Source organism: Pelophylax lessonae (assembly GCF_965119305.1).
Source record: "Pelophylax lessonae genome assembly, chromosome: 11".
Lineage (NCBI taxonomy): Eukaryota > Metazoa > Chordata > Amphibia > Anura > Ranidae > Pelophylax > Pelophylax lessonae.
Genome location: NC_138778.1, coordinates 96,128,739 through 96,145,786, shown reverse-complemented (window position 1 = coordinate 96,145,786; position 17,048 = coordinate 96,128,739). Strand labels below are relative to the sequence as shown.

At 47.3% G+C, this 17,048-nt stretch overlaps 1 protein-coding gene across 1 annotated transcript in view; it reads right to left on the bottom strand.

Moving 5' to 3' along the window:
- NBR1 (NBR1 autophagy cargo receptor) overlaps positions 1-17,048 on the bottom strand; it is a 156,063-nt gene that overhangs the window by 105,808 nt on the left and 33,207 nt on the right. Inside the window, exons 3-4 of the mRNA XM_082271980.1 lie at positions 11,768-11,830; positions 2,785-2,803 (exon numbers count right to left, since the gene is read on the bottom strand). Of these exons, the coding sequence (XP_082128106.1) occupies positions 2,785-2,803; positions 11,768-11,830 (82 nt within the window). The remainder of the gene's footprint in view (positions 1-2,784; positions 2,804-11,767; positions 11,831-17,048) is intronic.

The following is a 17,048-nucleotide window of genomic DNA, read 5'->3' as shown; positions in this document are numbered from 1 at the left end:
TATAAGAGCCCATTCACATTAGGGCGACTTGTCAGCCTGACAAGTCACGGTATGTCGTGGTCCATTAAATAGTACAGGACCCGTTCTAATAGGAGCGACACAAGTCGCTCCAACTTAGAAAAAGGGTCCTGTACTACTTTGGGGCGACCTCGGAGCGACTTGCATAGACTTCCATTATATGAAGTCTCTGCAAGTCGCTGTGCACGCGATTTCACAGGTCGCCCCCCGAAGTCGTGTCGCCTCAATGTGAATGGGCTGTAAAACCACAGTTGATCCAGATGAAGGCAAACAAACCTATTCCAATATGCTACAGTGGGTGAAAAAATTCCCCCTGGTGTTATTACCTATAAGGTTTTGTTCACATGTATGCGAATTGGATATGATTTGAACTGCATTCAATTTGTATGATGTAAATTAAACCGGCTTTCTATGAAGCCAGTTCACATACTGCATGTTTGATTTTATGCTGCAGCACTATTTTGTATCTTTTTTATTACAATTTTTTGCACAGAGTCTGTCCTTATTGGAGTCTACCAAGCCACCCTACAGATCTGAACAGGATGTCACCGTGCTCCATAATAACAGTTCAAGGCATGTCTACTTTAGGCATCTGATGGAGTGTACAGATTGGTGGAGGGACTTTACGGTGAAAGGGCACCTGGTAGCAGTTTTGGTCTAAGTGTGTATATCTATATGCTGGAAAATATTTACTCTATGGTAAGTGGTTTAGGCATACTGCACTAATACAGCAGATTTTGGATTCTGAGAAGATTCCTTTGGTAACGTCACAATTTTATCCATGGGACTAGATAGGTTTACATAATTTATGGACAACGCAACGCAAAACGGTCTGTGACAAGGGGTGCACATCTGTCCCTGTATGCATATAAATGCTTGGATGTGTGGTTACCAGCATACAGCAGCTTCTCATTGATTTTTACAGGCACTGTATGCAAACACCCCTGTACTCCTAGGCACAGAAACATAGGTTTATATCCTTGGTGTATGGCCACACCGAGAATCTGATCATAGGGATTTAAACCAAAACTCTTTGGTTACACTGCCTACACTTCAGTCTTTACCAAGAATGGTAAGTTACAAGTCCTGAATAAGAGTGAAGCTTGAAATACACATATAGATTTTTTGGAACAAAAATGTAAGACTCCAACATCCATGCTACACAATGTAGAACGGATGAATCTCAAGCCGTGGCTATCATATTTTGACAGTTGTCCCTGCCAGCCCTCAACATACCTGAATACTGCCTGCATCTGATTGGATGCAGGCGCGGTTTGGTTGACAATTTTCCACCTGAATGCAGGAGGTAAGGGGAAGGACAGGTTCAACAACTGAGCGACTTTCAGCCAGTTCATTAGGAGCCAGCCAAAATTTGCTTCCCGTATGGCACAGGGCTAGCTATGGTTGCCATCGCATTCCTTTAACCAATTGCCGACCACCGCAAGTACATATACTGCGGCGGTCAGCCCCGGCCAGGCAAAGTGACATATCGGTACGTCACTAGCCTGTGAGCCAATAGGGGGCGAGCGCGTGCCACCGGAGGCGCGCTCCCGCCCCCGCTCGTTCACGGACACCTCCGCGCGAGTGACCGGCGGACCCGATGTCCGTCGGTCACTCGCGATCGTCCGCTGTGAAGGGAGAAAGGCAGGCGGCTAATGTAAACAAAGCTGCCTGTCTTTCTTCCCTGTGTAACAGCAGAGATCTAACGGTCCTGCTGGATCTAACATCTCTGCTGTTACATGTAAAGCCACATCCCTGCACAGTTAGAATCACGCCCCTAGGGACACACTTAACCCCTCCTTCTCCAATAAAGTTATCCCCTTCCCTGCCAGTGTCATTTTTACAGTAACAGTGCATTTGTATAGCACTGATTACTGTAGTAATGTCATTGGTAACCCCAAAAGTATCAAAAATGTCAGTCAAGGGTCCGATCTGTCCGCCCCAATGTCGCAAAAAAAAATTGCAGATCGCCACCATTACTTGTTAAAAAAAAAAAAAAAACAACAAAAATCTTTCCCTTAGTTAGTAAACGCAATAACTTTTGCGCAAACCAATCAAAATACGCTTATTGTGATTTTTTTTTAACAAACATATGAAGCAGAAAACAAATTGGCCAAAAATGTTAAAAAATTTTGATTTTTACATTTTTTGGGGGGGAATTTCATATAAAAAATGTGAAAAATAGTTATTTTTGCGAAATTGTCGCTCTTTTTTTGTTTATAGCGCGTGATCAAAAACTCGCACAGGTGATCAAATACCACCAAAAGAAAGCTCTGTTTGTGGGAAAAAAGGATGTCAAATTCGTTTAGGTACAGCGTTGCACGACCGCGCAATTGTCCATTAAAGTCACGCAGTGCCGAATTGCTAAATAGGGCCTGGTCAGGAAGGGGGTAAAATCTTCCGGGGCTTAAGTGGTTAAAATCCCAACACAATAACTACACATGTTCTGAGGCTATTATAATGCATGTAGGGCACAAAGCCAGTTTAATTAGCACCTTAATCAGCCACAGAACCTGTGTAATTAATAGGTGTTCAGTTTTAAAGGGATGAAGTGGCAACTTATACTGCAGACTCCATCTGAAATGACTCAGAGATTAGCACTTCAGTTACTACAAAGCCCATAAATCTCTTTAGGCAACATATGTTCTTAATAGGAATAGAGAAGACTTAAATGGACAGGCAGATTGTAATAAGGAAACAAAAGCAGATAAAATCAATATTAAAGAAAAACTAAGACAAAGCCTTTTATTTCCTCTAATCGCTCACCTTGACTGTTCACAGACACCTGAAATAAAAAGAATGATACAGCGGTGTTAAAAAAAAAAAAAAGATTTTTTTCTATGAGCAATAAATGTGTTAAAAAAAGAAATAAAATGTTTTGTCTATTTTCACAGGAGTAAATATCTTGCTAGACTTTATAGGCCTTTTTTTTTTTTTGTCCATGCCAGAATCGTATGGTTATGTACACTATACCATAGTTAAAGTGAAACTAAACAAGATCATTAGTCTCCAAACAAATCCATTACACATTCACTACTTATTGTCCCTGAAATCAAGATTTCATGAAATTGTTTCTTAGGCTCCAGGCACACTGATTTAAAAGCCGCTGCTACTACAGGAATTTTGTGTTTTGCTTGTAGAAGCAGCGCAATGTTATTTTATGCGTTCATGCACATTCCGACATTAGAGGCATATTTTAAGCTCAACGTTTAGATGCAGGAAAAAAAGTCCTTCCGGTTTGCATTTCTGATTGGAGCCTTCAGGCAGGAAAAAAAAAAAAAAAAAAAAACACAAAACCCTCTTAAACTCGTCTAAACTGTGTACAAAAAATGCTCTATATGAGCATTTTTTTTGTGCCAAGGGAACTGTCGTTTTTTAAGCCAACTGTGCATGAAGCCATCTGCTGACATCCAATTTTCGTCCTTTCAGTTCTATTCCATTTTTTGGAACAGAACCCTATTTTTCTTCCGTTTAAAAAACGGAAAGGATGCAAAATCGGATGTCAGCGGTGTCATCCGCAATCCCCATAGACTTACATTATGTCCGTATATCATCCGCAAACAGATGGGATGATATGCACGGTCCGCTGTCCGTTGTGGACCGTTCTCTGCTCATCAGGGATCGATCTGCTGATCTCCGCTGAGCAGGCAGGCGACAGCTCGGTCTCTGCACTGTGTGCAGAGAGGGAGGTGTCAGAGCCCTGCTGGTCTCTATGGGGGAATCGGATGAGAACGGACCGCCTTTCTGCTCTCATCCAATCCCATCTGATCCGATCCCCTGGACGGATGGAAAATAGGGTTTCCATCCATCTGGATTTCACGGACAGGATCGGATGCGGATGGCAGCGGCTGCCCCCTAGGGATGCATGGAGGATCCGATCAGATCCGCCTAAAGAACTGACAGGTGAAAGTGGCCTTTGGGCTCTTTCACACGGGCGGTCCGATCAGATCCGCCTGTCAGTTTTTTAGGCGGATCTGATCGGATCCTCCATGCAGCTCTATGGGGCATCGGGTGTCAGCGGAGACACCTCCGCTGACACCCGCTGCCATCCGTATCCGATCCTGTCCGTGAAATCTGGACGGATGGAAACCCTATTTTTCCATCCGTTCAGTAATCGGATCGGATCGGATGAGAGCGGACAGGCGGTCCGCTCTCATCCGATCCCCCATAGAGGGCAGCGGGGGCTGAGACACCTCCCTCTCCGCTCTGCAAGCGGAGACGGAGCTGTCATCCGCCGGCTCAGCGGGGATCGCGGATCGATCCCCGCTGAGCAACACAGATCCGCCTACGGAGGCGGACCGCGTGAAAGAGCCCTAACTGTGATTTTCTGCTTCCTTGTAGCATCCTCTGTAAACTATCTAACCTCTCATTTTCCCCGACAATTTTGTTCGTTTGGAATGAGCAGTGCTTGTTGGTTGCTCTCTGCACACTACAGATCCCATAGTTCATAACACCTAGACAGACAGACAATTTCAGGAGCCAGCAAGAGAGGGTGGCTACACTCATACATACAGTGGGACCATGGAGAGCGAATGTAGCCACCCTCTGGCAGGAAGTAAGATCACAGTAGCAAAAAAGGAATTTGGAGATTTGAAGGGGACTGAGAGCAATCAAAGGGACTTTTTGAGTTTAGAATACATTTTTTTCCTTTACACCACAGTTAGTGTCAGTTTTAACCCCAAATGACCAATTTTCCACCTTCTTCACACTTCTTAGCCTCCATTCACACCTGAGCGTATCGTTTTCCGGCGTTTTTTGGGGGCTTTTTTCATGCGTTTTTTTTTTTTTTTTGGGCTTTTTTTTTGGGGGGGGGGGGCTTTTTTCAGGTGTTTTTTCTGGCTTTTTTTCCAGGTGTTTGGAGGCAGGCATTAACAGCTAACAAAAACGCTTGTAATCTGCCAAAAAAGAAGCTCATGTACTTTTTTGAGCTTCAGGCGTTTTGCTTCAGGTGACAAAACGCTCATATTTGAACAGGGACCACTGAAATGAATGGGATTTTGCTTGTTGGGTGTTTTGAGACTTTAGAGATGAGCGTTTTATGAGCTGAAAAACACTCAGGTGTGAACAGGGCCTAAGAGTTCAGAACGGAATCGGATATGGTCTGAGAGCTGCCAAATGTAGTACTTTTAGATGCAATATACAAAGGCTTGATGTGCTATTGCTTATTCCAGGGCATGAAAAATGGAAAAAAGAAATTAAAAAAAAAAAAAAAAAAAAAAAAACACAATATATTGCTTTTATTAGAGCCTATTCCCAACAAAATGCTGGATGGTTAAAGTGACCACAATCATGTCCTAGTAAGAATCCCCCTCCCCCCACCTTTTTTTTTTTTTTTTTTAGGTCACAAAATTAGACTTGCACAATGATGGGTAATCAGGATCAGAGTAAACATAGCTTCACCTTATGTACTAAGCAAAGTGAAAACGGAATTTTTGTAAAATCTTACCTGTAAAATTCCTTTCTCTGAGTCCTCCGACAGTCGCCGCCTCTTCATATTCGTCACATATGGGGTATTAGACTTTGCTCCGAAGGAGTAGCTAGGCAACAGAATATGTTAACAATAAAGCTTTTAACATATCCCACCCTCAAGGGGTGGTCCCCTCAGTCAATACCCTCCTACTTCCTGCAACCATATCTCAGTTTTAGTGGAATAGCAGTAGAGTATACAACCAAACCCCAAAAGAGGGGCGGGGGCGGCGACTGTCGGAGGACTCAGAGAAAGGAATTTTACAGGTAAGATTTTACAAAAATTCCGTTTTCTCTTACGTCCTCCGACAGTCGCCGCCTCTTCATATTCGTCACATATGGGGACGTCCCAAAGCAGTGCAAACATGAGGGGTGGGAAACGCATCCGCGCCGAAAGGCAACGCAGTCTCCGCATCAAAGAAAGGAACCTTACCAAAGGAAGGAAACCAGCTGGGCAACAGCAAAAAACAAGTGCTCAACAGGAGCAACAACCCAGGAAAAGACAAAAAACCAGGGGATACAAAACTTATCCCAACAGCCAGGAGTCCCCAACAAGGGACCCTAGGGAACAGCCGCACTAAGAACCTTGCGGCCAAAGGAAGCATCCGCCGATGCCTGAACATCTACTTTGTAGAATTTTGTGAAAGTGTGCACGGTCGACCAAGTCGCCGCCTTACACACCTGGGCTACAGAAGCCCCATGACGACAGGCCCAAGACGTACTCAGAGATCTAGTAGAGTGCGCCTTCACAGGCACAGGGGGAACCTTCCCCTGCAAAGCATAGGCCTGTTCAATGGTCTGCCTGATCCATTTGGCGATGGTAGAGGCCGAAGCCGCCATGCCCTTCCGAGGACCCTCTGGAAGAACAAACAAGGAGTCCGTCTTTCGAAAAGACTCAGTCGATTTAAGGTAAACCCTTATCGCCCGAACAACATCCAGAGAATGCAATCTCACCTCCTTTGGATGTTTAGGCTTCGCGCACAACGAAGGCAAGACAATATCCTCATTAAGATGGAATTCCGAAACTCGTTTCGGAAGAAACAAAGGATTAGGTCGCAAGACCACCTTATCCAAATGAATAACCAGGTACGGAGACTTGCAGGACAAAGCCGCCAGCTCCGACACTCTGCGAGCCGAAGTGATCGCCACCAAAAAGGCGACCTTTTTGGACAACATAGACAACGAGATCTCCCTGATCTGTTCAAAAGGAGCACGTTGTAACACAGATAGAACGAGATTCAAGTCGAGATTCAAGTCCCAAGGGGGCAGAGGATCCCGCCTAGGGGGGACCAGATGCCGCACACCCTGAACAAAGGTGCCAACCAAGGAATTGGAAGCCACGGGACGTTGAAACAGAACGGCCGGTGCAGACACCTGACCCTTTATCGTAGCCAGCGCCAAACGCTGATCAACACCCGTTTGAAGGAAAGACAGCACACGGGAAACCGAGTACGTGCGGGGTGAAAACCCCCTGGACTCACACCAGGCAAAATAGGCCTTCCAAGTACGGTAATAAACCTTCCCTGAGGAAGACTTCCTCGCATTGATCAAAGTATGAACGACCTCTGGAGAGAGACCCCTCTCCTTCAGGACCTCGGTCTCAACAGCCAGGCCGTCAAAGCCAGCGACTGTAAAGCAGGATGGTATATCGGTCCTTGAGACAGTAGATCGTCTCGAAGAGGCAGACGCCACGGGGCGTCGACCGCCAGATTCACAAGGTCTGCGTACCAGGACCGGCGAGGCCAGTCCGGTGCCACAAGAATCACCGTGCTGCGTTCCGAGTGTAACCTGCGAAGGAACCTGGACAGCAACTGAATCGGTGGAAACGCGTACATCAGCCTGTACTGATGCCACGGGGCCACTAACGCGTCCGACGCGTCTGCCCGAGGGTCGCGCGTCCTTGCCACGAACCTCTTCACCTTGTTGTTGAGACGAGACGCGAACAGGTCCACATCTGGAAGACCCCACTTCGCGCACAACATCTGAAAGACAGCCGGGTGGAGAGACCATTCCCCCTGATCCAGGGTCTGGCGACTCAGATAGTCCGCCTGCCAGTTCTCCACCCCCGGAATGTGAACTGCCGTTATCGCCGGGACATGAGTCTCGGCCCAAGACAGAATGTCGGCCACTTCTCGAGCCGCTCGGGCACTCCTGGTGCCCCCTTGGTGGTTGATGTAGGCCACCGCCGTGGCATTGTCCGTCTGCACCCGAACCGGGCAGCCCCGCAGCCGGTCCGTCCAGCGATGAAGACAGAGACTTATCGCACGCAATTCCAGAATGTTGATCGGAAGGGAAGACTCCCCCTCCGACCAAGTCCCCTGGGCGGACAGAACGCCCAGAACTCCACCCCAGCCCGACAGGCTGGCATCCGTGGTGATTACCGTCCACGAGATCGGACGAAATGACTTGCCCCCGGACACCAACGGGGACTGGAGCCACCACAGAAGGTTTCCTCTGGTGCGATGACTCAACGAGATTTGAAGATCCAGAGATTGAGGTCGCCCGTCCCACCTGGACAGGATCTCCGCTTGGAGACCCCGCGTGTGAAACTGGGCGAATGGAATCGCCTCGAAGGCCGAGACCATCAATCCCAGACATCTCATACACGTCCGCAGAGACGAGTGCGGAACGTCCCTGAGGGACCTGACTTCCTCCTGGAGAGTCCTGAGTTTGTCTTCCGGCAGGAAGACTTTCGCCTGCACCGAGTCCAGAATCATTCCCAGATAGGGAAGACGAACCGACGGACTCAGTGTCGACTTTGGAAAATTTATCGTCCAACCAAACTCCTGCAGAGTTTGCATCGTGACAGACAGGTCCTTCTCCAAACCCTGGCTGGTCGCAGACCGAACCAGAATGTCGTCCAGATAGCCCAGGACAGAAACGCCCCGGGCCCTCAATAATGCCAGAACCGGTGCAAGCACCTTGGTGAAGACCCGCGGAGCCGAGGCGAGACCAAAGGGCAACGCCACGAACTGGTAGTGATCCTCCGCAATGGCAAATCGAAGGTATCTCTGGTGACCCTCGAAAATGGGGATGTGAAGATACGCATCCTTCAAATCGATGGAGGCCATGAATTCCCCCGAAACCAGGGCAGCCACCACCGACCGCAGGGATTCCATGTGGAACTTGCGAACCCGCACAGAGCGGTTCAGAGCCTTCAAGTCCAGAATTGGACGAACCTTGCCCTCCTTTCTGGGCACGGTGAACAGATTGGAATAAAACCCCCGAAACCTGTCCCGATGAGGCACCGGAACCACCACTCCCTGAGCCCTCAGGTCCCGCACCGCCAGGTGCAGGTCCCGCAAGCGCTCTGGAGACAGCTGAAGATTTGAGGGAAAAAATCTGCTCTCCGGCCGAGAGAGAAACTCGATCTTGTAACCAGATCGAACGATTTCCTGAACTCATCTGTCCCGCACACGGGCCAACCAGGGCTGAAGAAAACCGAGCAAGCGTCCCCCCCACCCCAAAACTGGGTGAGGGCGCCCTTTCAGGCCGAACTGTTATGGGCTGCAGATCCGGATTGGCCGGACTTCTGTTTACCAGACCAGGGCTTCTTCTGAGAGCCTTGACCTTTGAACGGTTTGCCCTTGTAGTGCGGCCGAAAGGCACGAAAGGACCCCTGAGGGGGCCGAAAATTAGCATGCTTCTTCCCAGAAGCCCCCTTAGCCTTGGGGAAATGGGGCAAGAGAGTGCTCTTACCCCCGGTGATCCCCTTAATCAACACATCCAGGGACTCCCCAAAAAGGCGAGACCCATCATAAGGTAGATTGGCTAAGGTCTTACGTGAAGATTGGTCCACCGACCAACATTTTAACCAAACCAGGCGGCGAGACAACACCCCCACGCTGTGCACACGTGCAGCCAACGGAACCAGGTCCAGGTCCGCATCATACAGATACATGACACCCTGGTGGATTTGATCCACCATATCCAGGGTCGCCGGCGAGGCCGAGTCGGCCACTAGGACGCGCCTAAGCATCTGCGTCCAACTTGCGATCGCCTGGGCCGCCATGAGAGAAGCAAACAGAGCCTTAAGCATAGAACCCGTAACAGAATAAGTATGACGAGCAAGAGACTCCAGTCTCCTATCCGTGGCATCACGGAACACAGGGGAATCCTCTGCAGGAATCGCAGTGGCTTTGTTCAAAACCGCAATTGCGTGATCCACTGGGGGAGGTACACACCACCTTTCATCAGTGGAAGGCGAAAAAGGATAACGCAGCTTGAATCTACTTGGTACCGCAAAAGGTTTGCGCAGATTGCGCCATTGATCCTTAACAGCGCGCTGAAAATCATCATTGCAGGGAAAAACCTGCGGCGTCCTGCGTTTTCTCTGCGTCCCATAAGCCGCCAAGGCAGCGGGGGGACACACTTCGTCCTGCAAACGCAGCGTTTGCTTCCATTAAGCAATCAACTCATCCATGATTGCAAGCTCTTCAGGCGAGCCAGGGGGAGAATTATCAACCCCCTCAACTTCAGCCTCCACCTCAGACCCCACTAGATCAAGAGAGGAGCGGGACCCCGATAAGGAGGCCCCCGCCATAACGGCCCCATCACCTTCACCCTCAGAATCCGAGGAAAGAGCAACTCTGGGCCTTTTAGTAGATTGAGCAGCCACCAGCATCTGCACCTGAGCAGCAAGGCCAGCCACAATAGTGGCTAAATCCCCCCCTGGGGGGGAAACAGCGGTCCCCTGGCTTTCCACCAAAGCTGTAGGAAATTTGCCCTCCTGAGAATCCATTGCCCCTGTAATGCCAGACAACAAAGGGTTAACTGTCCCTTTTAAGCAAGCGCGGCAAGCGCAGCCCACCGCACCACACTCAAGCACAATAAGACCCCCACAGGGAATATGCAAACTGAACACAGGCAATGGATAGCAAGAAACAGAAGGATAAAACCTGAGGAGACCCTCGCCGCTGCTGCTGCCTCGATCGGTGTTCCTGGAAAGAGGAAGTGATGCTGCCAGGGCGCTCTATGTAAGCCTATGGAGGCTACAAGAAAATGGCCGCCATGCATGTAAAACATGCGGCCGGAGCGAGTGTAGGCAAAATGGCGTCGTTTGGCGCCGAAACCGCCGCTCCACATGCATTAAAAACACACATTACATTCCAAAATCAGAATACATGTCAGATTGCCGCAGCGATCGCTGTATATGCCCAAACATGCCAAAAAAACATGCCTCACAGCACACAGCTTCTCACACTGACCAGTCTGACACACACAGTGTCATACAGCTCCCCCCCCCCCCCCCCCCTTGCAGCCCACAGCATGCAGCCGAGAGATAGGGAGACAAGCAGTGTGAATAGAGGCAGGTTACACAGTCCCAGACTGACACCCCCCCAGACAGACAGGTCCCCACATAAATACACTTACCTCACATGGCGTGGGGGACCCGCACAGGCGAACAAGCCGCTGCACATGAGGCAGGGAGAGTCGCATTCAAGACGCACACAATGGGGGTTAAGAAACCGCACAGCGTCCAGTGAGGTAGCCACCTCACCAATCATCCCTGCACCGAACAGGGATGGGTCGTTCACTGTGCCAGGAGCGTTACCTGGCTGAACGCTCGATGGCAGACTGGGAAGCCACTGACCCACGACCTGCGACCAGGGGGGATCAGCCCGAGACCCAGTCCGCATGATCCTCTTCATCCGAAGAACTAACTAACGCTGACAAAATAACAGCTAAGTAAAGGTAGAGAGAAAACTCAAACAAAATATTAAAAAGAAGAAAGAGTCTGGGACAGAAAGTCCCAGCACAGAGAGAGCCAGCCACTCCTGACAAGCTAGACATTAAAACTGAGATATGGTTGCAGGAAGTAGGAGGGTATTGACTGAGGGGACCACCCCTTGAGGGTGGGATATGTTAAAAGCTTTAATGTTAACATATTCTGTTGCCTAGCTACTCCTTCGGAGCAAAGTCTAATACCCCATATGTGACGAATATGAAGAGGCGGCGACTGTCGGAGGACGTAAGAGAAATGTTTTTTGAAAAGCTTGCACTTTGCTAGACCTCAATTGTGCATATCAGAGAAAAGCAAGTTCACACATATGTTCTGTTATGAACAATCACTAACCTTATGTTCTCTATAATAAATGTACGGAAATAATTTTGTATTATTCTAAAACATAAATTGGACCGTATATATGAAATACTGTATTCTGGCTACAAGCACATCAATATACTAGTAAATTCCAAACTCTGGGGACATTTTAGGGGTACACAGAAGGTGAACAGTTAGTTCATGTTTATACTGACATGCAAATAAAATAACCCATCTTACCTCTTCATTGTCTTCATCGATATATTTTATCTGTATGTCACTTAAATCAAACGACACAAGCACCTATGAAGGCAAAACCAAAATTAATAAAAAGGTTTCAATCGTATTTTCTTTATGTTGTAAAAGTACAATGAAAAGGATAAAAAAAAAAAAAAAAAAACTGTTTCAAATCTTGCCTCCCACAACATATACAGATGGCATCCCCAAAAATTTGAATATTATCAAAAAGTAAATTTCTTTCAGTAATTCAATTTAAAAAGTGAAACTCATATTATATAGGATTCATTACACACAGAGTGATATATTTCATGTATTTATTTCTTTTATTTTTTAGGATTGTTGAATACAGCAAGAGGAAACCTAAAATAAAGTAGCTGAGAAAATTTGACTATTGTGAAAAAGTTCAATATTGTAGATTCATGGTGTCACTCTCTAAGGCTGCATTCACATGTCAGCTTATAATCGTGGGCAGAACCGCCGCGGTTCCGCTCGCGATTCGGAGATTTATTGCAAATCGCGGGACGCCTAGCGTTGCCCGTTGATTTGCAATAGCCCCCCAAACGCCGAGCGATGTTGCCGCGATTTACGCCCGCCGAATCGCGGCAACATCGCGCAAACAAAATCGCGGGATGCAATACGCTCCAAAGAAGCTCTTGTACTTTTTTGTAGCGTATTGCGTCCCGCGATTTTGTTTGCGCTATGTTGCCGCGATTCGGCGGGCGTAAATCGCGGCAACATCGCTCGGCGTTTGGGGGGCTATTGCAAATCAACGGGCAACGCTAGGCGTCCCGCGATTTGCAATAAATCTCCGAATCACGGGCGGAACCGCGGCGGTTCTGCCCGCGATTATAAGCTGACATGTGAATGCAGCCTAAGAGTCGGTTCACACTGTAGTGATGCCAGACATCTCATGTGATTCACACCGCACTGCTGTGCCAAAAAAAATGCGACGTCTGTGCGATGCAAATTCAGCCATACAGATGGGTGAATCTGCAGTGCATTCGGACCAAACTCGTGCAGGACCCTTTTTTTGGTCCGCACCAGAATCAGACTGCATGGGTGTTCACCCCCAGCAATCAGATTCCTGTCAGAATTGACAGTTTGTACTGCGATATGCGAACTGATCTGGGGCTGTCATTCATTTTTGTATTGACACTACCAGAGGTTCGAATATGGCAGTGTGAACTGCCTGCAAGTTGGGTATGATGCGAGAACCCGCAGTGGATTTGCAGGGTACCTGCATCACACCATTGTGAACAAAGCCCTTAAAATGGTCTCTTAAGGCCCGTACACACGTACCAATCGTCGGCAGACAAGCGTCGGCCGACGAACGATCTGCCGATTGTACGCTTGTTAGTATGATGCCTCCGACAGCCGTCAGCGCACATTCTGCCGACAAGAATCTGTCATGCAAGCATTAAAATTTTTGTATGCCGACACCAGAGCGGCCGATTGTTCGCCAGTCAGTACAGAATTCGGCCGACAGACCGCAGATTTGCAAGACTGGGCATGCTCAGAAAAGAAAAAACACAGGGAAAGTTAACCATTACATGACACCACTTCTGCAGTCGGCGGACAAAATTCTTGTGCTGTCTTTGCACTTTTCAACAGACACCGACAGCCCGGGAACAAAAGACGGCCGATCGTTCGCCGACGATCGGTACGTGTGTACGGGGCTTTAGTGTGGTTCAGTAGTTTACACAATCATGGGGAAGACTGCTGACCTGACAGTTGTCCAGAAGACAGTCATTGACACCATCTACAAGCAGGGGGAAGTCACAAAAGGTCATTGCTAAAGAAGCTGTGTTCACAGAGTGCTGTATCCAAGCATATTAATGGAAAGTTGAGTGGAAGGAAAAAGTGTAGTAGAAAAAAAGGTGCACAAGCAACAGGAATAACCGCAGCCTTGAGAGGATTGTGAAGCAAAGGCCATTCAAGAATTTGAGGGAGACTCACAAGAAGTGGATTATGGCTGGTGTCAGTGCTTCAGGAGCCACCACTTTGTGACTTTGTGTTTTATCAATTCCATAGTCAGCGCAGCCCTCTTCTAAACAATTCTAAAGCACTTCATGATTCCCTCTGCTGACCAGCTTTATAGAAATGCTGATTTCTTTTTCCAGCAGGTCTTGGTACCTGCCCACTCTGACAAAAAAGTACCAATACCTGGTTTAAATGATCACAGTATCACTGTGCATTATTGGCCAGCAAACTTGCCTGACCTAAACCCCATAGAGAATCTGTAGGGTACTGTCAAGAGGAAGTTGAAAGACACCAGAACCAACAACAATGCAGACGAGCTGAAGGCTGCTATCAAAGCAACCTGGGCTTCCATAATACCTCTGCAGTGCCATAAGCTGATCCCCACCCTATGACACACCTAATTGATGCAGTAATTCATGCAAAAGGAGCCCTGACCAGGTATTGAGTGCATACTATACTGTACATGGACATACTTTTCAGTAAGCCAACATTTCTTTTCATTTTTTTTTGTGGTCCTATGTAATATTCAAATTTTCTTAGATACCAAATTTAGGGTTTTCACAAGCTATAAGCCATAATCATCAAAATTTAAAGAATTGTTTGAAACATATCACGCTGTGTCTATTGAATCTATAAAATATACCAGTTTCACTTTCTGAATTGAATTACTGAAACAAATTAACTTTCTGATGATATTCTAATTTTTTTGAGATGCACCTGTATATGATGTATACCATTTGTAAACAATCTTATGTGTATACACCTTTTTTCCTTAAGACCCCATTCAGACTAGCGCGACTTGTCAGGTGACTTGTTAGCCTGACAAGTCGCGCTCGGTCGCTCGCCATTGATTAGCACAGGACCCGTTCTAATAGGAGCGGCACAAGTCGCTCAGACTTAGAAAAAGGGTCCTGTACTACTTTGGGGCGACCTGGGAGCGACTTGCATAGACTTCCATTATGTGAAGTCCCACAGCTGCACCGCGACTTCACAGGTCGCCCCTCGAAGTCGGATCGCGCCAGTTTGAATGGGCTGCAGATCTTCTTTGGACCGGTCACGTAATTGCAAAGCTCCAACTTCTCCGTTTCTATGAGCGACTGCTGGGAGACGGAATGGTACTCTCGCCCCAACGACAACAGGGGGACAGTGAAAGCTGGTGGGTGATGCCACGGCCCTGGGCAATTCAGTCCCACTGTCAAGGCATGCACTGACAGGATCAGGAGCTGTGCGATCACATGACTGCTCTGAAGAACACAAAAAAAAAGGAATTGACTCTGATTTCTTACAAACTGTATGCAGTGTGTATATGAGCAGGAAGGAGGCAATATTTAAATCTTAATCATGTACTTCGAAACATATTAGTTCAATATTAAGGACAACTATAACAAACTTAAGTAAATGTACACATAAGGCCTAGTCACACAGTTTCCCATTTTCTAGGTAGGGTTAGTACAGCCTCTTTAAAACCCAACACCACCAATAGTCATCAGGAGAACATGTTGGCTGGGAGAACCACCAGTAACAGAGAGCCTATTAATGAAGGAAATTGAAAAGGTTTAAAGGAAACTTGTCACAAGAGACATGCAGATTGCCACTGCTCTTTCTGAAAATACTAGCCCCCAGGTTGTTGTTCTGACACTTCTGAATCACTGATCTGAAACAAGAATGCAAATTATTCAGACAGTGACGAAAAGAATATTGATGCCGGAGGGTCAGATCAGCCAGGGGACAGGCATTTTCATAAGAAGGTCACTAAAAGGGTCTTTGAAAGAGTCTTTTGAAAGCCACCATACTTCCCGCAGAAAACACCTCTTGTGGTAGAGAATTCCACAATCTTGTAGCCCTAACAGTAACTGTAAACACTAAAGAAATGGCCGCACTCCAAGATCCATCAAAATTCTTGTTTAATAAACGAACATCCTGAGTGTTACAAGCAGTACAAATGGTAGACGCGTTTCACACACTCACAGGTGCGCTTATTCATTAATAGTAATGAATAAGCGCACCTGTAATGTGTGAAACGCGTCTACCATTTGTACTGCTTGTAACACTCGGGATGTTCGTTTATTAAACAAGAATTTTGATGGATCTTGGAGTGCAGCCATTTCTTTAGTGTTGATCGTATGCGGAGGCGAGCCGAGGCAGGCACCCGTGACATCACTAGGCTTCCTATTTCACCTGGAGCAGCGAGTTCTTTTGAAAAGGGTAACTGTAAATTGAATCGGACCTGCCATAACTATATTTCTAAGGTCTGAAGGCAGGGCAGGAATGTTGTGATGTCTGCAAGCACCTGATTTAGTCTCCAGACATATCCCTGTGGAATCCTAGACCCAGGTGCTACATGAGACTGTTGGCATATCCTACAGGAACAATAAACACCCCTGCCAAGGGATACTTAAAGAGAAATGGAAACTGGATGCCAAAATAGCCTCTAAAATGGTTTGCACAAACATGTTTAACAATAGAGTCCCTGATTGATTGCATTTAGCACTTCTAAACTGGTGATGTGTAATTTTCTACTACTTTAAACACAAGTGCTATATTCTACACAGAGCCTCAGCATTCTGTTGAAGTCAATATTAATCCAACCTGTCAATTATTTATGGCTGTCTTCCATCTGGGGGTTCTCTTCATTTACTTTCCAAAAGCAGGAAGCAAAACGAGATATCTACAAAGCGAGGGGATAACCCCTCTTAAAGAGGTTGTAAACTCGTTTGAGTTTTTTTTTTTTTACACCCTGCAAAAGAAAGACATAATGAGCTAGTATGCATCGCATATTAGCTCATTATGCAATACTTACCTCAGAACGAGCCCCCGCCGTGCCGCTCACTCACCTCTATGACGGGCGACATGTCTAGTCGCCCGTCTTCCGGGATCGCGGCATCCGGCCATCTGATTGGCCGGAGCCGCGGTGACGTCGCTCCCGCGCACGCGCGCTAGAGCCGACAGTCACGGCACGGGGCTCTGAAGGAACGGCACGATCGGCCGTTCCTTAAGAGCGCAAAGTTCAGTTGACAGCAGACACAGGCACATTTATCGCCAGGTATATGCTCTATATGTAATCAGAAGGAAAAAAAGGCAGCTGAACACAGACTGGAAAGGTGTGGAGCTGCACTTAATAGCCACCTGGGATCCTGCATGAGTATATACTACAACTCACCATCTAGAGACATGGCAGGACATATATCTCTGTGTAAGGATTTGCTGCACATTGAGTACACCATTTTTTTCATCTTCACTGTGGTGCCAAGCAGGCTATTTAAGGAGGTACTTCACTCCCCACTTTAATAACTTGTCCCCT